Here is a 26,607-nt window from a genome sequence, read left to right on the forward strand (position 1 = left end):
GAAAAAGGAGTCTTAACAGACGGACAAACAGGCAGACAAACAAACTAATAGACAGACAACAAGTGGCAAAAATAAAATAAAAAATTGATATAATGACAAATTAACAATTTTTGGATTTTTTCCTTTACTTGTACTGTGAAATGTTACATCTTGCCATATTTTATGATTCTATGTCAACAGGAAGAACACTATGGTTTTGATCAGTAAGTTTGTAAGTATCAAAATACGAGACATAAATGGATGCATCTTCTTATTGCATTTACTTAGAAGTTTAAATTGTTCACACCACCAAGGAGCTGTTAGAAGTTTAAATTGTTCACACCACCAAGGAGCTGAGACCTTAGTGTGTGACATAAATTTCAACTTGATACCTCTACCCGTTCCCGAGGAACAGGGGTCTTAACAGTCAGACAAACAGCTAGACAGGCAACAAAGTGATCCTATAAAGGTTCAGTTTTTACCAGCTGAGACACAGAACTCTAAAAATGAGTTCACTACTTGATCTTGGTTATTTGTCCACAGGTTTTATATATTGGCGATAATGCATTTAAACTGTCCCACGAGTCCCTTGCAAGAGGCTGCATATTATGTGTGGAATGGCATGATAAATGGTTGTTGAGGATGCAGGTTTCTCTTGCTTTGTCTGTCACTTAAATGTGATTGATACCCATCAAGTATTAACACAACAGTATCATCAGCAGATGGTTTCAAAAAGATCACAGAAGTTTCAAACCACTTGGTAAAAATATGAGTCTAACTCCAGTTATTAGGGTGGTAAGCTGAAGTTATCCTTAAATGAGAAAGCATGTCCTAGTATGCGCTTTGTTGCTTACTAGGATACCCCTTTTATTGCATATTACAAATAAGCCATGTTACACAAGAAACCTAGCCAGAATTCGTAATAGCAAATGAAAGAGTACTTTATGGAGATTATAATCATATGAATATTGTTGTAACAGCTACTCAACTTAAGATATTAAAACCCTGCAAGTACATAAACACAAAAAACTTAAAATTCAAAACTTTTAAAATCAAGCATTCTTGACAACATCCACTTCCGTAATAATCTTATTGTCACTTCTCTGTACCGCAGGTGGTGTGAGAACTAAGTTCTGATATTTTTCAGCAGAGCTGAGCAATGACTTTAGTCAGAATCTTGCTGTCTCACATTAGTGAACTCCCCACAATAGTTCACCTACACCTGAGTTACAGGCAGGATTTCCCATTTACATTCAACGGTCGGGTGCTATTCCAGTACTGGAAGCCTCAGCAATAGTGATGATCTAAGAAGGGGAAAATAAGCTGAAAACGTGAATTGAAGTTTGTGTTAGAGAGGACATTGTAAATTAAAAACAATGTCATATCAGAACATAAATAGTCATTTTGTCAAGTTAAATTCTAATCGCAGTAAGGCAAAGTACAGTCCATTCTGTTTTCTGGCATCTGTAGTTTCATATTTGCAGACTACTGAAATTATTGAGTTCTATTTTCAGTGAAAATAAGGGAGAAACAAACTATAATTTCCATTAAAAAAAACCATATTCTATGCCTGTCCTGTCAGTTGGAAGATCATGCAGTTTTGTACCTGCTTATCTCTTTCGGATCATCATACACATCCAACTGGTTTTTAAATAAATATTTCTGTTATTATTTAAGCATCTTATTCAGACCAATTACACTGAATACTTTACCTTATTTTTCCCAGCATATTTGTAATTTAACTTTGAGACCCCCTTATGAGCTCATCATTAAACATTTATTTCCCATCACTCCATTTCAGCTTAATGATTTTTTTCCACTACAGTGCTTTCTCGTTCTGTCTGCTAGTTTTGCAAATAGTTTTATGCAAACAAGCAAAACTTTTTCTTTGACAACTTAATTTGGATGTGATTGTATTCTAAATTGGGAGTGAATTCTAGTGTTTCCAAATAATAAGACGAAAGGATTCCCATTAAGCCTGGTCATTACATTTGGAGAAAAAAGGAAGTATATCATTACCAGTCTCATTCATCCCAATGACCTGAATAATTACTTCATTAGTTACCCTCTCCTACATTTGAAATACATGCTTCATAACAGATACAATTTTGATAGATGTCTGCTTGCTCTAAAATTACTTACTCCTTAAAATAGTGTACTCTCACTTGTATACAGGGTGTTACAAAAAGGTACGACTAAACTTTCAGGAAACATTCCTCACACACAAATAAAGAAAAGATGTTATGTGGTCATGTGTTCGGAAACGCTTAGTTTCCATGTTAGAGCTCATTTTAGTTTCGTCAGTATGTTTTTCCACCTACGCTCAATGGAGCACGTTATCATGATTTCATACGGGATACTGTACCTATGCTGCTAGAACATGTGCCTTTACAAGTATGACACAATATGTGGTTCGTGCACGATGGAGCTCCTGCACATTTCAGTCGAAGTGTTCGTACGCTTCTCAACAACAGATTCTGTGACTGATGGATTGCTAGAGGCGGACTAATTCCATGGCCTCCACGCTCTCCTGACCTCAACCCTCTTGACTATCATTTATGGGGCATTTGAAAGCTCTTGTCTACGCAACCCCGGTACCTAATGTACAGACTCTTCATGCTCGTATTGTGGATGGCTGTGATACAATACGCCATTCTCCAGTGCTGCATCAGTGCATCAGGGATTCCATGCGACGGAGGGTGGATGCATGTATCCTCGCTAACGGAGGACATTTTGAACATTTCCTGTAATGAGGTGTTTGAAGTCACGCTGGTACGTTCTGTTGCTGTGTGTTTCCATTCCATGATTGATGTGATTTGAAGAGAAGTAATAAAATGAGCTCTAACATGGAAAGTAAGCGTTTCCGGACACATGTCCACATAACATATTTTCTTTCTTTGTGTGTGAGGAATGTTTCCTAAAAGTTTGTCTGTACCTTTTTGTAACACCCTGTAGAACGAATGCACTTAAAATAACTTGAATGAATTTTGTTTGAAATTTTGTGAATTTTGGGATACAGTTTTTGTTAGCTAGTATTACAATAGTTCCCTTAAAGACTTGAAATAATATGCACCAGTGCTGCACCCATTAAGACAAGAGAAGTTACCACAGAAAGACCATTGACACCTGTTACAACAGAGACAAAAATGTCATATGATGGAACCGCACTCTGATTCAACGAGTGACAATCAGGCACTCTGACCATATGCTGCTTGCACAGCAACATTAAAAGTTTTGGGCTGCATGTAGCCTTGTTGGTCAAATCACTACATATTATATGATCACTGTCAACATCCTATGACTTTGTGTATTATGTTTAATTGGTAATACTTTTCAGTGTTGTGTATTGCATGTCTTACTGGTGTGACAGCATGTTATCACTGTAACCCAGCATGGGCATTGATGAGGCAAAAGTATTGCAACAGTTTGTGACTTGGCTATACATGCCGAGAATGCCCAATGTGGGTCTTAGCCATTTTCAGTGTGAACAGTTTTGTTTCGTCAACTGTACCTAGTCTAGTTCATGATGGGAGGGACCCTCCATGGTTTACAATCTCTGTGAAGATCCTTCTAAACAGTGATTACTGCATAATAGGTGTAAGGACAGGCATTGGGCTGTAGATAGAAATGTGCTAAATGAAATATGATTGACTGTCAAACCTTCAATGACTACCACAGACAGTTGAAAGATCTCTTAAAAAAACAAATCAAAAGCATAGTGTCTGAACTCTGTGTTTCTTTTTTTTTTATGGTATTGCATATTAGTCTCAATGATGTTAAACAACTGAGATCACAAAAATTAAACAAGGGTCCTACGTCTGAGGGAATTCCTGTCAGATTTTAAAAAGAATTTGTAGTTGAATTAGCTCCTGTTTTAACCAAATTTATCATACATCCATCATACCGAGAATTTCATCCGGTGGCTGGCAGAAACCATTGGTCATACTCATCTACAAGAAGGGCAGCAGAAGTGACCCTTAAAACTGCTGTCCATCTCTTATAGAATCCTAGAACATATTCTTAGCTCAAACATAATGTGTTATGTCAAACAGAGTTACTGCCATATGAAACAGAAAGGACTTTGAAAACGGCAGCCATGCAAAATGCAACTCACAATTTTCTCATATAACATCCTGAATGCCATGGAACAAAGCAATCGGTAGGGACCTGAAAAATTTGCATTTGTGGTAAGTGGAAATATACATGCAAATTCTGCTTCAAAATGCAAAAATGCAAATTTACAAAATAAATGCTATTTCATAGTGAACTGTATACACGTGAACTATTTACCAGGGATAGTTTGTAGTAGCTTGATTTTGTGCATAAAAATTTCGAAAAGGCTACCAGAATGCATTTGCAAAATAAATAGCACACCCACGCATGAATGCAACAGTGTTTCTGTGTGCTCATAAGCTATGCTCTGGTCACATGTCAAACAGTGGGTGGTTGCAAGGTCTGTAGAAAAGTAGGATGGTCGCATAGCCAAGATAGATGCCAGGTATGGCAATGTATGGCTCAGCTACAGGACTTAACATCTTACAACAGAGAAACGCATATATTTGTCTGCTAGCTAAAGTTGATATTATACAAAACTGTGGATACTTTAACATTGCAGTTTTAGGTTTGGGGTATTTCAAACTATGGTCGTAGAAGATACTGGTAAAGGTCAGGCATGAACTAGCTCATTTACAATGTAGTCAACCTCAGCTAGTAATTGCATGATAGCCTTTATCATGAGCTCTGTGTACTCCACTATACTCTGTGTTGTTCATAGCTCATTATTTTCTTTTCTTAATTTGAAATGCATGAAGAGACTAATCCTGGTCCATCACAGGATTCTAGTGGGACTCTCACAACACCAGAAGGGATTGGCAATCCATGTGTCAGTTTTGCTTTCTGAGAGAACACAGATGTAGGCTGGCTGGCTTTGTAAAAGGGACGCAGGACTTATTTGCCGCCACTGCTCTTCACTTGTGAGGCATTCATAGTTCTTGCTTGTTTACATTCGCAGCCACCTGCTATGTTATAATGTCCGCTCTATACTAGTCACACTGAGAGTCTTCATGTAAAGCACAAATAGAGCTATTTTTGATTCTATTACGATTGTAAGTACCTTTTTGATTCTGTCTGTATTGTTGTCAACTACAGGTCACATGGCCCACGGAAGGGCTCAGCATTAATGGTAATCAGGGCTAATATGCTACAAATTTGAAATCAATGTTTTGCATATATTTTAATTATTGAACTGGATGTGAAAACACAGATAATGTTGAGAAACATCTTAAATCTGAGAAGCACTCTGTTTAGCAGTGATAAAATGCTGCTTCTCAAAGAAACGATCATTTGCTGAAAGCTTACATAGACCCAAAAGAAGACAACAAGCTAAGACTGCTTCAGAAAAAAAGTTAAGTATTTGCAGAAGCAAATATTCCACAAAGAAATACCTTGTAAACAATAAAAAAATAAGCCTTCTCTTTTATTACTTATTTTACCTCCCGTAACTTTTTTTGTAGCAATTTCGTCTTCTGATGCATAGCGGGGCAAACTTTTAAATTTATGTTTATTCATATAATGATCAACAGGCCTCTCATTCATTGGACCAGGATTTCACACATACAGTACTTTTTTTACGTCATAGTTATTAAGACACAACAATTTTAATATGACAAATAGTAATAAAATTATTTGAGTGTCTGAAATGACAGTCTGAGTAAATAATATGAACTATGGACTGCTTAAGTTAATAATAAAAAGAAGAAATTAACACAACTAATCAAAATATCCATACCCAATACAACAAATATACAGAAGAAAACAGGAGAAAAAAATTGAAAAATACATCCAACTGGCTGAGGAAGTCAAGGACATGTGGCATCAGGATAAAGTTGACATTATACCAATTACACCGTCAACTACAGGAGTCATACCACACAATATCCACCAGTACATCAACGCAATACAGCTACATCCAAACGTATACAGGGTGTTACAAAAAGGTATGGCCCCACACACAAAGAAAGAAAATATGTTACGTGGACATGTGTCCAGAAACACTTACTTTCCATGTTAGAGCTCATTTTATTACTTCTCTTCAAATCACATCAATCATGGAATGGAAACACACAGCAACAGAACGTACCAGCGTGACTTCAAACACTTCATTACAGGAAATGTTCAAAATGTCCTCCGTTAATGAGGATACATGCATCCACCCTCCGTCGCAAGGAATCCCTGATGCGCTGATGCAGCCCTGGAGAATGGCGTATTGTATCACAGCCATCCACAATACGAGCACAAAGGGTCTCTACATTTGGTACCGGGGTTGCGTAGACAAGAGCTTTCAAATGCCCCCATAAATGAAAGTCAAGAGGGTTGAGGTCAAGTGAGAATGGAGGCCATGGAATTGGTCCGCCTCTACCAATCCATTGGTCACCGAATCTATTGTTGAGAAGCGTACGAACACTTCGACTGAAATGTGCAGGAGCTCCATCGTGCATGAACCACATGTTGTGTCATACTTGTAAAGGCACGTTCTAGCAGCACAGGTAGAGTATCCCGTATGAAATCACAATATCATGCTCCATTGAGCGTAGTACAGTACATACTGACGAAACTAAAATGAACTCTAACATGGAAATTAAGCGTTTCCTGACACATGTCCACATAACATCTTTTCTTTATTTGTGTGTGAGGAATGTTTCCTGAAAGTTTAGTCGTACCTTTTTGTAACACCCTGTATATACAACTACAGAAATCTGTAATTATTGATACATGTTCAATTACCCGAAAGTTCCTAAATGCAATGTAACATATACCGTACAGTTAAAAGGAAGTCATGCTTGATCATTGTCTGCGTCACTTTCCATTTTTAACCAGACATAATGTCTGAGAAAGGAAAGAAATAATAATAATAATAATAATAATAATGGCAAGAATAGCAATAATGATACTGTCAGATATAAAAATAGTTTGTAAATGTACAAAATAGATGTTTTCTGATCTAGCAAGTTCTGGGGACAGGAAATTTAACGAGACTGCATCAGCTGAGAATACTGGGAATTGAGGGAGATCAGCTTGTAATGGGGGATGTACAAGGGCAACAGGTGCATACAGGAACAGTGGTAGTCCTTATTATTGCTTTACTAGATACATTATTCAGTTCTCTTACATAAAGTGGGAGGTTATTCCAGAGTCCTGTTCCTACTATTGCAAAAACTTCGAGAAAGTGGCTGAAAGATGGAGTGGGACAGAAAAGATTTTGCTCTGATGGGAGTGGATGTTTCTGCCATGTTGTTCAGACAAGAGCATTAAGGCCAAGGAGAGATATGAGGGACAGTGTCCATTGATGAGACAGTAGAGAAGACAGAGGATATAGAAATCTGTGCACTTGTCTGCACGTAGCAAGTCTTGCTGTGTATGTTGTTGTTGTTGTGGTCTTCAGTCCTGAGACTGGTTTGATGCAGCTCTCCATGCTACTCTATCCTGTGCAAGCTTCTTCATCTCCCAGTACCTACTGTAACCTACATCCTTTTGAATCTGCTTAGGGTATTCATCTCTTGGTCTCCCCCTACGATTTTTACCCTCCACGCTGCCCTCTAATACTAAATTGGTGATCCCTTGATGCCTCAGAACATGTCCTACCAACCGATCCCTTCTTCCTCTTGAGTAGTTCCCGCCCGGAGATCCGAATGGGGGACTATTTTACCTCCGGAATATTTTACCCAAGGGGATGCCATCATCATTTAATCATACAGTAAAGCTGCATGCCCTCGGGAAAAATTACGGCCGTAGTTTCCCCTTGCTTTCAGCCGTTCGCAATACCAGCACAGCAAGGCCGTTTTGGTTATTGTTACAAGGCCAGATCAGTCAATCATCCAGACTGTTGCCCTTGCAACTACTGAAAAGGCTGCTGCCCCTCTTCAGGAACCACATGTTTGTCTGGCCTCTCAACAGATACCCCTCCGTTGTGGTTGTACACGATCATGAAATATGGTCAAAGGATTGAACAACACAGGCATTCAAAACCAGTTCTAGGCACCATGAGGTTTACCAAGAAAGGCCTTGCAGGATAATATCACTGTAATCAATAATTGGAGGTATAAGCATTTTCACAAGTTTCTTTTTCAGGTCAAGATGGAAGAGCTTTTTATATTTTTGTAGGGCATGGAGAGATACTGATGCCTTCTCACATATCACAGTTATGTACTCATTCCATATTATATTTTCATCTGTTATTACTTCTAGATGTTAGAGAAGTTGATATGTGATCCACTTAGGGTTAAAGATTGTAGGGATGGCTAATGGCCCTAGAATGACCAATGTGTACTGCATAGGTTTTGGATGGGTTGAGCTTTAATGCTGTATTCTGCACCAATTGTGATAGTGCACACATGTTGATACTGGGATTCTTGTTTGTTGGCTTCAGGTTTATTGGTTTTGCACTTCAATACAACTGAGGATCATCAGTGTACATGTGGTATTTGCAGTAGTATAAAAATTATCACAAATCATTTACATATAATGAAAAGAAGAGTATAGGACCTAATACCAAACCCTGAGGGATGCCTGATACAACCTGCTTCCAGAGTAACTTTATAGTGCCAGACATGATTCACTGCTGGTGAGACATCAGGTTTGAGTGAAACAATTGCACAGCACTTGGCAAGAAATTTAGGATGCTAAATTTGGCAAGTAAAATGTCAAAGTCAACAATGTCAAAAACTTTGCTGAAGTCTAAGAAGCACACAATAATTGCCTCTTGCGTAGTCATGGCAAGCTTCCGGTTATGTGTTGCCTTTGTTAAGGCAGATGTTATACTGTGATCTTTATAGATGCCCGATTGTTATTTGTCTAATAGGTTGTTTGTAGTTAGGTAATGTGCTAGCTGCTCAAGGACTACATATTTTAAGGTCTTGGACAGTGCAGGAAGAATGCAAACAGGTTGATACTCAAAGGATGCTGTGGCAACATCCTTTTTAGGTAATTATTTATATAGTCTTTGTTTCCAGGCCTCAGAGAAAACACTTGTGTTTGAGGAGTGATTGGAAATATCTATTATAGTGGTCTTAATCATTTGGACTGTAATGTGCAGTATATGCTGATCTGATACACATGATGACTTTTTTGACACTATGTACAAGTAATATGCTTTAGGTAGAATTTTTTGCATCTGCACTTGTTTACTCCCACTGAGTAACCGTTGAGTCTCTGTTTTGTTTGTTGTTCAGGTGTAGTTGTAGGTAATGTGGACTAGCGTTTCAGATCTTTGGCTGGTACTATGGGATCAGCTGTAGCTTTTACTTTGCTATAACAAGACCCCATAGGTTTTTCCATAGGTCTGAACGTTAAATATACAATTAACAATGACTTTACAGTAAAGTTTTTACAATTTAATTCCTTTTCTTTTAGGAATATTCTTATATACTAATGTCAATGATTATTTCAAAATATTCAGCTATCTTATAAAATGGGTGTTTGAGTAACCAGTCATAAACCTTAAGTTTGAAAATATTACTGGTCAGTGGCCGAGCAGATGCTGGAAGTTTGTTGAAGAGTTTTAAACTCATTATTTTGTGTGAGTTTGCAGTCTTTGTGAGTCTGTGTCTTGGTATGTCGAAATCCAGTTTGCCTCTGGTGTTGTGGGGATGTATGTTCTCTCTGGTGTCGAACTCATTTAAGTTGCTTTTGACATAAATCAGTGCTGTGTAGATGTATAGATTCACAACAGTTAATATCATGTGCTTGATAAAGAGGGAGCGGCAGTGTTCCTTGGACTTAACTTTCCTCATTATTCTGATTACTTTTTTTTGAATTTTCAGAATTTCACTGGCGAAGCAAGAATGTCCCCATAACAATATGCCGTAGGAAATGTGTGACTGAAAGAGGCCAAAATATATACCACCTTTAGATACTCATCAGTGACTACATCTGTCAGTCGCCAGATGAGATAACACACTCTTGCTATTTTCTTGCAGATATGGCTAATGTGTACCTCCCGGTTTAATTTTGAATCAATGTGGAATCCTAACAATTTTACTGATTTGCTTTCAACAGCTGTAGTTAAACCCAGAATTAGTTCTTGTGTTTTATCAGGATCACGCAGGAGTTCATTAGAAGAAAACCAATCCATTACTAGTTCTAGTTTTTCCTGTGTTGCCTGATGCAGTTCTGTTGTGTCATGGTGTGTATTGAGCAATGTTGTATCATCTGCATAACACACAATTGTATTTGCTCCTACATGGTAAGGTAAGTCATTAATTGCAATGATGAACAGAAAAGGACCTAGGACCGAGCCCTGAGGCACTCCCGTCTGAACTTCCTTCAGTGAGGAGTAGCTATTTTTAATTGATACAAACTGTCTCCTGTTACTTAAGTATGATTCGATTACATCCAAAGATGGTTTGTGTATTCCATAAAATTCCAGTTTTGCTAGTAGGGTGTTAGATGGTATGCAGTCAAAGGCTTTGCTAAGATCACAAAGTACGACTGATACTAGATCCTTATTTTTGATTGCCGTTAACACCTGGTTAACAACTTCAGTGACAGCAGTAGTGGTATTTTTACCATGTTGATATGCAAACTGTCTGTTGGAGAGGAGATCATGCTTATCAAAATAGTTATTTAGTTGTAATGCATGGGTACACCTGAGTTTTGCATTTCTCACAGCTTGACTGACTCTGTTCCACTATTGCTGCTAAGCGATATGATTTTCAGGCCTGGGACATAGTCGGTATGCCCAATTTGCAGTGTTTCTGAGTTTCATGAGATGTTTTAGCTCTTCAATTAATGTCCACAGCACGTGGTTTAGCGGCTAGTGCTGTTGCCTCTAGAACATGGGGGCCGGGTTTGATTCCCAGCTGGGTTGGGACTTTTCTCCACACAGGGACTGGGTGTTTGTGTTGTCCTTATCATTTTATCATCATTTAGGGATGTGGCAAGACTGGACATAAAAAAGATTGGGAATTTGTATGGGCACTGGTAGCCTCTCAGCTGAATGCCCCGTAAACGTGATATCATCTTCAGTTAGTCAAGGCGCAGAGTTCCTTTTTACTTTTCTGCTCTTTGGGGGCATATTTGTCATAAAATTGAGTAACAGTAAGTCCATGAAGTTCTTTGTTTATGTCCAAGAATGGAACAGAAGATGTCCCCCAAACTATTTCGTGCACCTCAGTTGCAAGTGCAGAGAAATTAACACTTTTAAAGTCCCAGTATGTAGTAAATTATGATTTCTTTCTGGGACATTCTAACAAGTAGGTCATGAAAATTATATCATGGGCAGACATGTAGACTGGCAATGACAAGGAAAGCGTTTCTGAAGAAGAGAAATTTGTTAACATTGAGTATAGATTTAAGTGTCAGGAAGTCGTTTCTGAAAGTATTTGTATGGAATGTAGCCTTGTATGGAAGTGAAACATGGACGATAAATAGTTTGGACAAGAAGAGAATAGAAGCTTTTGAAATGCGGTGCTATAGAAGAACGCTGAAGATTAGATGGGTAGACCACATAACTAATGAGGAGGTATTGAATAGAATTGGGGAGAAGAGAAGCTTGTGGCACAACTTGACTAGAAGAAGGGATCGGTTGGTAGGACATGTTCTGAGGCATCAAGGGATCACCAATTTAGTATTGGAGGGCAGCATGGAGGATAAAAATTGTAGAGGGAGTCCAAGAGATGAATACACTAAGCAGATTCAGAAGGATGTAGAATGCAGTAGGTACTGGGAGATGAAGCAGCTTGCACAGGATAGAGATCCTGGAGAGCTGCATCAAACCAGTCTCAGGACTGAAGACCACAACAAAAACAGTGTCAGTATGGTACATGAGCAAAGGATGTTTGAAAGTTTAGAAACACCAAATCCACCAGATTAATCTTTGTTCATGGTGCAAATGATATTTTTTGTGAATAGTTTTACTTAGGGCACCATTTGATCAATGTTTGCAGAATCCATACCGATTCCCTTCTTTTTTTTTTTACGTACTTGTGGCCTGTGCTTTACCTAGAAACATAGATATCTGAGCCAGGACCAGACCTTCTGCTTTTTCCTTAGATGGTGTGACCTGTGCCCTTTTCCAATAACAGAGAACAGTTCTCTACTGAAAGGCTGTACGATAAATTTAGATATTTATTTTTTATTTACATTTTCTTTGCCTGGAGCCATCAGAATTATAGCTTTTGAAATTATCTCGAAATGTTTGTATGAAATTTACTGTAATTTCACTAAGTCTTGTGACCATGTTGAGTTTTAGAAATTACAGCTGTTTTTCAATGCAGCATGTACTTACTGCTGGGTCAGTTGTCTTTGTGGCAGTACAGCAATTGCATGCTGACTTCTTTTTTTTTTTATTTGCTTTGTGAATGAACATTTCAACTTTCATTTTGCAGGTATTTCTTTTTGTCCTTGTCTGGCCGACAAGTGCCTGGACACTAATGTATGTAATACTGATGGCCTTAACATGTGATCAAAATTATGTAAGTGAGATAGAGTGTCATCAAACAGGCTGACTTGGAGCAGGAGAGGCACCATAGGACATTTTAATTTCCACTGTCTATACTTTTACAAATAAATTCATAAAACTTTGTAACCATGAACAGGAAGGATTCAGGATTCACACTCTTAGCAGTGGAAGTTCAAAAACATAACCAAATAATTTTTTTTACATGTGAAATTTCATCATTTTTTCACTTACCATTGGCTGCATTTGTTGCTACAGGTACACTTTTCTTCATAAGTAAGAGAGATTCTTCAATGAATTTTCCACAGCATACAAACCACACTTACAGGTGTATGAAACCCTAGAATTTATTTAATTTATGAAAAAATGAATGAACTTTTACATTTTAAACTTCATGTTTAGAAAAAACTCAAATTTTATAGTTAATTATGCCAACTATTACCGCAGTTTTTAATAGATTTGGAAAATTCTAATGGCCATGCTGACAAAGTTTTATGAATTTATTTGTAAATGCATGCATGTCTAAGGAATGGGCACTGCGGCGACTATACCCGTTATGAAATACATGAACTTTGCATCATAATTCAGAATAACACAGGCACTGCAATATCGTATTTATCTGCTGACACCAGGCAAACAACTTTCCAGTAAAATACCTCTCCTGTAAAGGAACATACATAATGGTTGTACAAGTACAGGTTGTGGACACATGGTTGATAGCATATGGAAGTTTGAGTCTAACTGTAAGTCTTGCCCAAATAGACAAATGGTAAGGTAACCACTCACGATAAGTGGGAAATCTGACTTTCAGTCCCAGTCTGGCACAAATTTTAATTGACGTCTTTCCGTTATGCAGCTGATGGTAGTCCCTATTCGAAATTATGAATACATGTCATGTAGAATTACTTACGTTTTTTAAATAGAGTTTTAGCTTAATGTAAGAGTGAGAACCAGGAACTTGGATTACTAAATCTTGCCTTTTCAGTTTCTGTCAAAGGTGCATTTAAAAAAAAATGCCATGCTGAGTGGCCGCACAGTTTGAGGCACCATGTCACGGATTGCACGGCCCCTCCCGCCCTAGGTTCGAGTCCTCCCTCCAGCATGCATGTGTGTGTTGTTCTTAGCGTGAGTTATTTTAAGTAGTGTGTATGTCTAGGAACTGATGACCTCAGCAGTTTGGTCCCTTAGTAATTCACTCGCATACACACACACACACACACACACACACACACACACACAGTCAAAATTTTTTTTAAATTTTTATTTGTGGTGACTAGTTTCAGACTACATTGTCCTTGGACATTGCAGTCTGAAACTAGTCTCCACAAATAAAAATTTTTGAATGCAACTGTGACAGAAACAAAAAAAAAATTAAATTTACTTATGTTTTGGTTGGAATCACATGATGGTATTTTGCTATTGAATCAAAGGCTTCACACATTTGAGTTTGTTTCTGTTAACAGCTGCCTATCAATGGTGTTACTTTCTACATTGCATCTATCGTGTAGCAAGCACAGTATCTTAAGAATTTTCTTGATATTGCTTATATACCAATAGAAACCACAAGGAACCTATTTTTCTAGAATGTGGTTAACTATTCACATTTTGTCTCCATGTTTAATACACAAGTTATATTATTCTAGCTTTAGCCTAATATCACATGCATCAAAATATCTGTGAAGATAATTGTGAAGAGAAATGAAGACAAGGTGATGGATATACAGAGTGAAGATCAGTTTGGATTCAGGAGGGGATTAGGAACAAGAGAAGTGATTCTGGCACAAAAGCTTCTTATTGAAAAGCAAATACAGAGAAATAAACCAACTAATATTGCCTTTGTAGAAATGGCATTTGATAAATGTTATTTGATGAGAGGTATTCAGAGTGTTGAAGAAAGCAAGTTAAAAATACAAAATTATGCAGGTGACACACAACTTCTATAAGAAAGAAGAGACTGTGATTAGGAATTTTCATCAAGGACAACAAACAAAAATTAGAAAAGCTCTGAGACAAGGATGTGTTCTTTCTCCTCTTACATTCACTGCTTTTGTCCAGGAAGCTGTAGACCAAATTTGTGAAACTGCTGAAGTGGGAATCAAAATTAACGAGCAGGAGATAGACATGCTACATTACACAGATGATATAGCTACAATCACAGAGATGAAAGGAGATCTAGAGAAGGTCCTCAGTACAATGGAAAGGATGTTCTGCAGTCAGTATGGTATGAGAATAAGCATATAATAGAATAAAGTATGGTATGCAGTGTTGAAGAAGAGTATCAACCTTTAAGAATAAGAATTGGAAGAGAAGAGTTAGAAATGATAGAGGAATTTATGTCTTTGGGGAGCAGGATCACAGAGAATGGTTGAAGCCAGAAAGAAGTTCCAAGGAGAATACAGCAGGATAAAATTGCATTTAATCTGAGGAAGAACTAACTCACCAGCAAGAACATCAGTCTGGAAATAAGGGAATGGGTTATTAAAGCATTTGTTTGGGTTGTGGTCCTTTACATATGTGAAACTTGCATATAGGAAAAAAAGAGAGAAGACAGCTAGAACCCTTGGAAATTTGGTGCTACAGATGGATGATGATGATCAGCTGGAGAGACCAATGAAGAGGTGCTAAGAAGAGAACAGGAAACTGGATTGCCATAGAGATGCTTCCAAATACAAAGAGGCAAACTCATAGGACATATTTTGTGACACAATTACATTCATTGGAGCTATTGAGGGAAAGAATTACTGGGGACAATGAAGGATATCATACATGTAGCATATTTTGAATGATTTGTGATGCACTACATACATGGAAATGAAGAGGAAGGCAGACAGAAGACTGCTGCAAACTAACATCAGTGTTGAACACTTAAGAGAGAGAGCTCTATTCAATCTGCTTCTTACTTATCACACACAACATACATCATTTCCTGCTGATTTTTTATCCCATTTGTGTATTGGAGGCCATTTTTTTAACTACTGCATTATGATCACTGATCACAGTGTTCATGCAAATGTAGGTGAAAGTTATTTATTTCACCCACACAAAAAGATCTGATTGTCCAATAATTGCAACTGAATGTTTGCTTTTGACAAAATCACAGTATCCATAATGCCTCAATGCCAGTACTACGTAGAGTTGACTATGCTACAGTGCTCTAAATGAACAATAGGCAAAGGATTGTTGTTGGCTCTAAGTTCCGCAAATTTGATATTGATTATTTATTTTCCAGTATACAGAACGTCCCAGGAGAAATAGTCAGTATTCAGGAATATGACAGGAATGATCATCTGAAGCAAAAGAGTCCACTAACATGGGCTCTGAAGTCCATAACCTAAGAATTATGAGCACTTCCTCATCTTCAATAATGTGAAGAAAAAAGCTCTTTGCTTTCCCTATTTTGGGAGGAGGTATTATGGATGAAAACAAGGAAAAAATTGACTAGTAAATATGGTCTCTAGAATGTATACCTTAAGAGCTATGAGCACTTGCTCAGTGGAAGGGATGTGTTTCACTGTAGAGACAATGACCAAGTGCTCATAGTTCTTAAGGTATGTGATTTAGGGGCCCTGTTTACTGGGCACTTTTTTCTTGTTTTGGTCCATACTACCACCTCTTGGGATATGGAAAGCAAAGAGCATGTAGCAGTAACAGAGGAGATTTGTTTCAAAATAGTGAAAGTGAGAAAGTGCTCATAGTTCGTAAGGTATGCATTGCAGAGCCCATGTCTACTAGACTTTTTTGCTCCAGATGGTTGTTACTGTCATATGCCTCAATATTGACACCCTGTATGTTATCTTGTTTAATAGATGAAAACTTGATTGTGCAGTGGTTTGTCCTTGTTTTGGTGTATGAGTCATAAACTGGATGTTGCAGGCACTACAGTATTCTTTACCCTCATCAGTCAGAGTACAAATACGCAAGAAAACTGCGCTGTTCACCATTATACAGTGAACTAGAAAGCAGAGGTGCTGTATTTGGAACACGCATGGGTTATGAAAGACCACTTTACTTTGATTCAACATACAAGCGTAAGTAGCATAAATAGTAATAAGATATCTATCAGGATAAATTTTTGTAACTCTCCTTGTGCTAATTTTGGATATATGTTACTGATGCCCTTGTTTATATCTTGTAATTTATTGTGGTGTTTGTTACCTTTCTCAGGTGGTGATCCTTTACCCGAAATGCCTCGAGGAAGCTTCTACAAACCAAAGTTCTTTGACTTTATGCGTGAAGAATATTTGGCATGCAGAGAAGGAGTTGGCATAATTGACATGTCGTCATTCTCTAAGATAGAAATAAAGGTGAACTTCAGTGCTTTATATCCTATACTTAGTATATTTAGTACAGTCTTTTTATACCCACACTCACTCACTCACTCACTCACTCACTCACTCACACACACACACACACACACACACACACACACACACACACACACACACACACCTGTAAGATCATCCTGACTGACTGTATTGTGCTGACTGATTACATTGTAGCTGCCCTGCAGCTTGACTGGGGTGAGGTGTTATTCAGAGGGCAAAGGGGAAGAAGGTGGGAAGCGGGAGGAAGATTTGCAGGACTGTCCTGACAGCTGGGAGTGAGAGGCAGCAGGTGCATGGAATAAGAATGCGGCATCGGTGAGCTCTTTTTATAAAATTTCTTATTGTACAAGATGATTAATTTTTCAGGATTAGAGAGTGAACATTCATCTTTTATTGTTGTATGCATAATGATCAGCATTAAATAGGTCAGGTAATATGGGTGCTGACCACAGCAAGGTAACATGATGCACTTTGCCAATCTTTATTTGTAGAAATGTTTTAATCTCTTGCCTGCTTTGGAACCGTTCAAATCATGTTTCATGGACTGCTGAGGTCTGAGAAATGTTATCTCCCAATGGTACTTCCTGATGCTTTCATTCCAGTTCTGTCTCTAACTGCTCATCTAGAAACCTTCTGTGTTGGTGACCAAAATATTTCATGCACTTGACAAGCCATATATACATTTTGCTTAATGTACCACTGCTGCACTGTTCCATAAACACCACTAGAATAAACCTAATAGCATTTTCTATTGTAATAATAATAATAATAATAATAATAATAATAGTTTCAAAAGGAAGATTCACTTGAGGAAACTATACAATTACAAAGAAACGGAATGGCTGGCCAGACTTTTGGGAGATGAAATTCCAGTACTGCCAATAGGCACATTTACAGGTGAAACAAACTTCTTACCTTTCAGAACTTCTATTTCCTTGCTGAGGGTGGAAAATTGAAGAGGTTGTGGAAGATCAGAAAGGAGGGCCTGGTCACTCAAACCTCCCAGAATGAGAAGAGAGGAACCCACCTGTTGTAAGAAACTTAAATTTGTTACATTTTACTTAACTAAACTAAACTCAAATAACAAGCTCCTCATGCGGTCCATCAATACCCAGGTGATGTAGACTGACTGCTGTGTCACCCTCTGCCTTGTGATGTCATATGGACGTGGTATTTTTTGCCAAATTTTGAGACTGTAGACCCACCACTCCTCATTCAGGCAGTTCTGAGTTGGCATCACAAGGCTTAGTCCACCCCAAGCAGTCCACGAAGGAAAAATTCGTGGCAGTTCCAGTAGTCAAACTGGGTCCTCCACATAACAGCCATCTGTGCTGACCACTAGACTCAAATACCTTCAAAAAAGAAAAACTCTATTTATTTAGAGAGCAGTCAAAGATTTTTCATAGTGAATGAAATGGATTTTCTGTCAGGATTTGTTGAAGGAAGTCTTTTAATTTCGTGTTAGGAAGGGCTGTGACACTTCTAGGGCATTAGCTAGCTTTGTGTTTGTGAAGGCAATGTATATTTTAAAATGACTGGAAAGTATTTTTAATATTATGTCTGTACAGAAGTGTAGCAATTGCCAGAGACCACACCACACAACATAAATATTACATAATTCTTAGCATTTCCATTTATCCATGTGGACAATATTCACTGAGGAGCCAAAGAAACTGGCACACCTGCCTAATATTGTGTAGCGTCCCCGCGAGCACGCAGAAGTGCTGCAACACAATGTGGCATGGACTTGACTAATGTCTGAAGTAGTGCTGAAGGGAACTGACACCATGAATCCTGCAGGGCTGTCCAGGGTGGAAAGAGGGGGGGGGGGGGGGGGGGGGGAGGAAATCTTCCAGAACAGGGTTGAACTTATGTCACATTGAAACATTCTCTTCAGTCGTTGTTGGTTCCGTTCTTGCAGGATGTTTTTCTGGCCACAACGATGTCAGAGATTTGATGTTTTACCGGATTCCTGATATTCGTGGTGCCCTCGTGAAATGGTCATACAGGAAAATACCCACTTCAGCATTGGAGAAGCTGTGTTCCATGTTCAAATTCACTTAAATCTTGATAACCTGCTGTTGTAGCAGCAGTAACCGATCTAACAACTGTGCCAGATGCTTGTTGTCTTATATAGGCATTGCTGATCATTGCACCATATTCTGCCTGTTTACATGTCTCTGTATTTGAATACACCTAAACATGCAGTAAATGAAGCAGGCAAATTGGAATACAAACGTCTCAAAATTGAGATCGGCAGGAAGTGCAAAATGGCTAAGTAGGGATGGCTAGAGGACAAATGTAAGGATATAGAGGCTTATCTCACTAGGGGAAAGATAGATGCTGCCTACAGGAAAATTAAAGAGACCTTTGGAGAAAAGAGAACCACTTGTATGAATATCAAGAGCGCAGATGGAAACCCAGTTCTAAGCAAAGAAGGGAAAGCAGAAAGGTGGAAGGAGTATATACAGGGTCTTTACAAGGGCGATGTACTTGAGGACAATATTATGGAAATGGAAGAGGATGTAGATGAAGATGAAAAGGGATATATGATACTGCGTGAAGAGTTTGACAGAGCACTAAAAGACCTAAGTCGAAACAAGGCCCCGGGAGTAGACAACATTCTATTAGAACTACTGACAGCCTTGGGAGAGCCAGTCCTGACAGAACTCTACCATCTGGTGAGCAAGATGTATGAGACAGGCAAAAGCAGGTGTTGACAGATGTGAAAATTACCGAACTATCAGTTTAATAAGTCATGGGTGCAAAATACTAATGCAAATTCTTTACAGACAAATGGAAAAACTAGTAGAAGCCGAACTCGGGGAAGATCAGTTTGGATTCCATTGCAATATTGAAACACGTGTGGCAATACTGACCCTACGACTTATCTTAGAAGAATGATTAAGGAAAGGCAAACCTACGTTTCTAGCATTTGTAGACTTAGAGAAAGCTTTTGATAATGTTGACTGGAATACTCTCTTTCAAATTCTAAAGGTGGCAGGGGTAAAATACAGGGAGCGAAAGGCTATTTACAATTTGTACAGAAACCGAATGGCAGTTATAAGAGTCAAGGGGTATGAAAGGGAAGCAGTGGTTGGGAAGGGAGTGAGACAGGGTTGTAGCCTCTTCCCAATGTTATTCAATCTGTATATTGAGCAAGCAGTGAAGGAAACAAAAGAAAAATTCAGAGTAGGTATTAAAATCCATGAGAGACAGCAAATGACTTGGAAGAGCAGTTGAACGGAATGCATAGTGTCTTGAAAGCAAGATATAAGATGAACATCAACAAAAGCAAAATGAGGATTATGGAATGTAGTCAAATTAAGTTGGGTGATGCTGAGGGAATTAGATTAGGCAATGAGACACTTAAAGTAGTAAAGGAGTTTTGCTATTTGGGGAGCAAAATAACTGATGATGGTCGAAGTAGAGAGGATATAAAATGTAGACTGGCAATGGCAAGGAAAGCGTTTCTGAAGAAGAGAAATTTGTTAACATCGAGTATAGATTTAAGTGTCAGGAACTGGTTTCTGAAAGTATTTGTATGGGGTGTAGCCATGTATGGAAGTGAAACATGGACAATAAATAGTTTAGACAAGAAGAGAATAGAAGCTTTCGAAATGTGGTGCTACAGAAGAATGCTGAAGATTAGATGGGTAGATCATATAACTAATGAGGAGGTATTGAATAGGATTGGGGAGAAGAGAAGTTTGTGGCACAACTTGACTAGAAGAAGGGATCAGTTGGTAGGAGGCATCAAAGGATCACCACTTTAGTATTGGAGGTCAGTGTGGAGGGTAAAAATCGTAGAGGGAGACAAAGAGATGAATACACTAAGCAGATTCAGAAGGATGTAGGTTGCAGTAGGTACTGGGAGATGAGGAGGCTTGCACAGGATAGAGTATCATGGAGAGCTGCATCAAACCAGTCTCAGGACTGAAGACCACGACAACAACAACATAACTATACCAGTTTCTTTGGTGCTTCATTGTGTATTAACACATGATTTGTATGTAGTCTAGTGTCATTGTTCTTCTGTGAGGTGTTTTATGGTTCTCTTGGAGTCCATTGTGGATAGAACCTCCATATGGACTTCTTTCAGTTGTTTAATGTGTTACAGAAATAATGTTGGTATTTTCATACAAATACTCCTCAAATTTATTTTATGTTCATTTCCCGTGCAGTTGACTTGATGACTGTTTTTTTTTTTTTTTTTTTAGTTCCATAGGGTACCAGACATGCCGAAACAAACAAAATCCATGAACATTTGTGCATAGCAGGTGGATGCCATAAGGAAATTGTGGGAAATGGGCTATGGGTGATCTAATAGCAGAATATTGACACAGCATAGACATACCGTTTTCCACACTATTTATTAGTAAGCACAGATACATGCACATGTAAGCATTACAAGCATACAGAGCATGCTAACTCCCACTGCCTTGCGGGGCAGCATCCCTCATTTACAGAGTCAGAGATGTTATGCTGCTACAGAGACCCTCTTCATCCTGTAGTGCAGAGCACATGAGGAGAAGCTGTGGTAGGGCATTGTCTGTCTTAAGTGATGTGATGACATACGTGATGGATACACACTGTAGTAGTCAGCAAGGTGCTTTGGTGGGAAGGGGGGGGGGGGGCAAGGGGGGCGCAGAGCACCCCCAAGCGCGATGGCAGTGTGCGACTAATGGGTTGCCGCTGGCAGCCTTAGCAGATAAGGAAGTAGTCTCAGTAACATATTCAATTGTTGGGAGGCATGTTGGCAGTGTTGCCTAGCATTGTTGCTTCCACAGGAGGCGTTGCGGGGCAGGTGGCAGTGTAAGCCAAGGCGGTAATGGTGAGTGTATTATCTGCTGAGAAAATGGGAGGTGAGTCCTGCCGTGTCAACTTCGGGTGGAACAGGAGTGGTGTGTATGAAACTGTGTGTGACAGTGCTTGCACCCAACCGCCTATCCATGTAGGTTGCGGTAATCAAGAGGTCAGTATTGCATCACATGATGGATATGTCATGAGGCAGAAAATCATGGAGATTCACATGCACTTGGAAATTGACTAAAGGGTGCATAGGAGGCTATTGGGCAGGAAGTGTCTGTTGTGACAGGTCTGCTAAAGTCCATGCCAATTTAAGTTGGTTCACTGACACTGTTGCTTCTTTTCCAGGAATTTTGATGTCAAAAGTATCTGTATCACTTTTCAACATTTGACATAGTTCTGTAAATGGTGGTGATAGGGCAGTATTCACTGTGTCTGTACATAGCATCACGTGAAAACGCATGGCCAGGTCTGTATGGCAAAGAGTTTTGGTCAAAACTCTTTGCCTTTACAAATGTCTGCTTGTGTCTGTGTATGTGCGGTTGGATATGGGTGTGTGTGAAGGTAAGTCTTTCCGCTCCCGGGATTGGAATGACTCCTTACCCTCTCCCTTAAAACCCACATCCCTTTGTCTTTCCCTCTCCTTCCCTCTTTCCTGATGAAGCAACCGTTGGTTGCGAAAGCTTGAATTTTGTGTGTATGTTTGTGTTTGTTTGTGTGTCTATCCACCTGCCAGCACTTTCGTTTGGTAAGTCACATCATCTTTGTTTTTAGATATATAAGTATGGTAAGTCTTGGTCTGTGAGGATCGTTCCATACACTTCAAAGTCAGTGGGTAGAGTGAGTTAGTCAACATTAAGTATTTTGGTGAGCCATGTGTCTAGGACCATTATTCAAATGGTCATAGGTGACACAAGTCATTGAACAGTTGGGATTCAAACTGCCGACTGTGATCCAACATTAAGGAGCTCAGGCACCCAAATCTGGCAATCGAGCTGTAGACAAAAGTTTTTGCTAATGTCTCTGCTGATATGTCGGAAATGGGCATGGCCTCCACCCGTCATGTCACGCGATCTATCTTTGATAGACTGCAACTGTAGCCATGCGATTCGGGGAGTGGTCCTACGATGTCAATGTGTACATGCTAGAATTGCACCTTTGGAATCGGAAATTTACCAAAAGGGGGACTGTGTGCAGCCACTTTTTTCTTGCTGGCATGGAATGCAAGTCCTGGACCACATGGAACGATACTTTTCAATGTTGGACCAGAGTATGAGGTGTATGGTAGGGCACCTGCTCAGATGTGCAAGGTTGTGGAGAAGGTCAAAAGTTGTCTTGTGACTGGAATTAATGGTCAGACCAGTCCATTTGAAAAGTCACAAAAACTTATTTGGTCATGGGTAGCATGCGTTGTTGCAGTTGGAGTACGGTGTCTGGTTTGTTAAACGAGCTGTGGAGATCGGCATCTCCTGCTTGTGCATCCGTGATTCTATCAACATCCAACTGGGTGGAGGTAGCTGCAATAAAGGAAAGATAGTCCACCTCAGTATTATTGGCACATATAACATATCACATGTCAATAGTGAATTGTGGTATGAAATCCAGGTGGAGACTCTGCTGGCTGCAGAATCTGCTGACAGGTTGTGGAATGCATCTGCCAATGGGTGGTAGCCTCTATATCTGGTAAGTGGTCTCCCCTCAGCTTCATCCTGAATGTGATGAACTGCTTCATATATAGCAAATGTGTTCTGGGTATCAGTAAGTTTGCATGAGAAAAACCTAAGTGGTTGAGTGATTCCATTGATCTCTTGCTGCAAAGTAGCTCTGATCGTGTGATCACTAGCATCAGACACGATAATTAGATGCGCATCGGACGATGAATGGGTTGGGGTCATGGCATGTAGCAAGTATTATTTTATTTTGTTGAAGGCCACTGGAATCTGCGTTGTTCAATTGAGGCGTCCTTTACCAGATGTATTCTTGCTGCTCAATGCTGGGTAAGTGGTAGCAAATTCTCAGTGGCATGTGGCAATTGGTTCCTGTAGAAATAATGATTCCCACAAACCTATGCAGCTCTTGATAGTTGATGGGAGGTGGGAGGAGGTGTATCTGATCAGTTTTCACAGCAGCAGGTACGACAAAGGTCACAAGGGATTGCCGAAGTTGGCCCTTGTCATCATTTATCACAACCTGTGAAAGGTGGGCTTATCAAGGACAATATGCAGGTGATCGTTGCGATTTTGCTGATTTTGTGAAAAGATTATGACATCATCTGAACAGGTGTAACAAAAAGGCAAATTGAACAGTACACTATCAATAAATCTTTGCAATGTCTGTGCTGCATATTTTAGTCCATACAACATGTAGACGAACTCAGAGAGATCAAATGGCATGATTATTGCAGCTTTTAGTGCGTCTTTGTCTGCCATTGGAATTTGCAGGTATGCTGTTTTGCAATCAATGACATTGAAAAGTTTTGCACTGGCCAAGATGTGGGAAAAATCGTGCAAGTTCGAATGGGTTAGTTGTCGACTGTATGTACGTTGAGGTGATGGTAGTCACTGCATAGGTGCCAAGTACTGTTCTTCGTAGGAATTTGTTAAACTGGGGAGGCCCAAGCACTATCTGATGGTCTGACTATGGTGCTTCAACCACTTTAAGTTTGTGGGGAGCTAGATGACAATGCGGCAATGGACAAGGGGACCTGGTGTAGTTGTAATGTGATGGACTGTACCTTCCCACATGGCACAGATTGTGTGTGGTCTAATAGGGGAGCATGGACTGAACCCAGGAAGCAGGATGCAACGTGATTCGCCATCACTGTTAGTGTCACATGGAATTTTCTCAGGAGCGCACTTGAGTGGGGGTTGTAATGCTTTATTAACCCGAGAAGTAGCCATATTAGTGGCATGATGGTGGTAATCCGTATCGAGATGATTGAGGTCATCGAGATGCTATTGAGCTGCATGTAGTGATGGGTGCTGTCCATGGTTCATCTCCATAGTTGTTTATTGGTGAGGCATGTGACCTTGTTATCATGATGTAATGATGAGTACTCTACATCTACATCTACATGGATACTCTGCAAATTACATTTTAAGTGCCTGGCAGAGGATTCATTGAACCACCTTCACAGTTCTCTATTATTCCAATCTTGTATAGCACATGGAAAGAATGAATACCCGTATCTTTCTGTACAAGCTCCGATTTCCCCTATTTTGTCATGGTGATCATTCCGCCCTATGTAGGTCAGTGTCAACAAAATATTTTCGCATTCGGAGGAGAAAGTTGGTGATTGGAATTTCCTGAGAAGATTCCGTCGCAACAAAAAACGCCTTTCTTTTAATGTTTTCCAGCCCAAATCCTGTATCATTTCTGTGACACTCTGTCCCATATTTCAAGATAATACAAAACGTGCTGCCTTTCTTTGAACTTTTTCAGTGTACTCTGTCAGTCCTACCTGCTAAGGATCCCACACAGCGCAGCAGTATCCTAAAAGAGGACGGACAAGCATAGAGTAGGCAGTCTCCTTAGTAGGTCTGTTACATTTTCTAAGTGTCCTTCCAATAAAACGCAGCCTTTGGTTAGCCTTCCCCACAACATTTTCTATGTGTTCTTTCCAATTTAAGTTGTTTGTAAGTGTAATACCTAGGTATTTAGTTGAATTTACAGCTTTTAGATTAGACTGATTTATCGTGTAACCGAATTTTAATGAGTTCCTTTTAGCACTCATGTGGATGACCTCACACTTTTCATTATTTAGGGTCAACTGCCACTTCTCACACCATTCAGATATTTTTTCTAAATCATTTTGCAGTTTGTTTTGATCTTATGATGACTTTATTAGTCGATAAACTACAGCGTCATCTGCAAACAACGGAAGACGGCATCTCAGATTGTCTCCCAAATCGTTTATATAGATAAGGAACAGCAAAGGGCCTATAACGCTACCTTGGGGAACGCCTGAAATCACTTCTATTTTACTCTATGACTTTCCAGTAATTGCTACGAACTGTGACCTCTTTGACAGGAAATCGCAAATCCAGTCACATAACTGAGACGATATCCCATAAGCACGCAATTTTATTACGAGCCGCTTGTGTGGTACAGTGACAAAAGCCTTCCGGAAATCCAGGAATATGGAATCGATCTGGAATCCCTTGTCAATAGTACTCAGCACTTCATGTGAATAAAGAGCTAATTGTGTTTCACAGGAACGATGTTTTCTAAACCCATGTTGACTGTATGTCAATAGACTGTTTTCTTCAAGGTAATTCATAATGTTCGAACACAATATATGTTCTAAAATCCTGCTGCATATCGATGTTAACGATATGGGCCTGTAATTTAGTGGATTACTCCTACTACTTTTCTTGAATATTGGTGTGACCTGTGCAACTTTCCAGTCTTTGGGTACGGATCTTTCGTCGAGCGAACTGTTGTATATGACTGTTAAGTATGGAGCTAATGCATCAGCATACTCCGAAAGGAACCTAATTGGTATACAGTTTGGACCAGAAGACTTGCTTTTATTAAGTGACTTGAGTTGCTTCACTACTCCGAGGATATTTACTTCTACGTTACTCATGTTGGCAGCTGTTCTCGCCTCAAATTCTGGAATATTTACTTCGTTTTCTTTTGTGAAGGCATTTCGGAAGGCTGTGTTTAGTAAATCTGCTTAGACAGCACTGTCTTCGATAGTATCTCCATTGTTATCGTGCAGAGAAGACATTGATTGTTTCTTGCCACTAACATACTTCACATACGACCAGAATCTCTTTGGATTTTCTGCCAGGTTTCAAGACAAAGTTTCATTGTGGAAACTGTTAAAGGCGTCTCACGTTGAACTCCACGCCAAGTTTCGAGCTTCTATAAAAGATCGCCAATCTTGGGGATTTTGCATCTGTTTAAGTTTGGCATGTTTGTTTCGTTGTTTCTGCAACAGTGTTTTAACCCGTTTTGTGTACCAAGGAGGATCAGCTCCGTCGTCTGTTAGCTTATCTCAATTGCTGCCGATACTATTTCCTTAAATTCAAGCCA

The 26,607-nt window shown here is 39.3% G+C and overlaps 2 protein-coding genes across 3 annotated transcripts in view; both read left to right on the forward strand.

Moving 5' to 3' along the window:
- The window catches only part of LOC126088151 (pyruvate dehydrogenase phosphatase regulatory subunit, mitochondrial-like), a 199,290-nt gene that overhangs the window by 100,765 nt on the left and 71,918 nt on the right, over window positions 1-26,607 (forward strand). For both annotated transcript variants that reach the window (XR_007519946.1, XM_049906267.1), the window contains exons 10-11: window positions 16,307-16,461; window positions 16,598-16,737. Coding sequence is in view for 1 of the 2 variants with exons in the window: in XM_049906267.1 (XP_049762224.1) it covers window positions 16,307-16,461; window positions 16,598-16,737 (295 nt within the window). In the remaining variant the exon portion in view is untranslated. The remainder of the gene's footprint in view (window positions 1-16,306; window positions 16,462-16,597; window positions 16,738-26,607) is intronic.
- LOC126088159 (uncharacterized) overlaps window positions 1-26,607 on the forward strand; it is a 475,823-nt gene that overhangs the window by 69,332 nt on the left and 379,884 nt on the right. The window lies entirely within an intron of this gene.

The sequence above is a fragment of the Schistocerca cancellata genome, chromosome 6 (assembly GCF_023864275.1).
Source record: "Schistocerca cancellata isolate TAMUIC-IGC-003103 chromosome 6, iqSchCanc2.1, whole genome shotgun sequence".
Taxonomy (NCBI): Eukaryota; Metazoa; Arthropoda; class Insecta; order Orthoptera; family Acrididae; genus Schistocerca; species Schistocerca cancellata.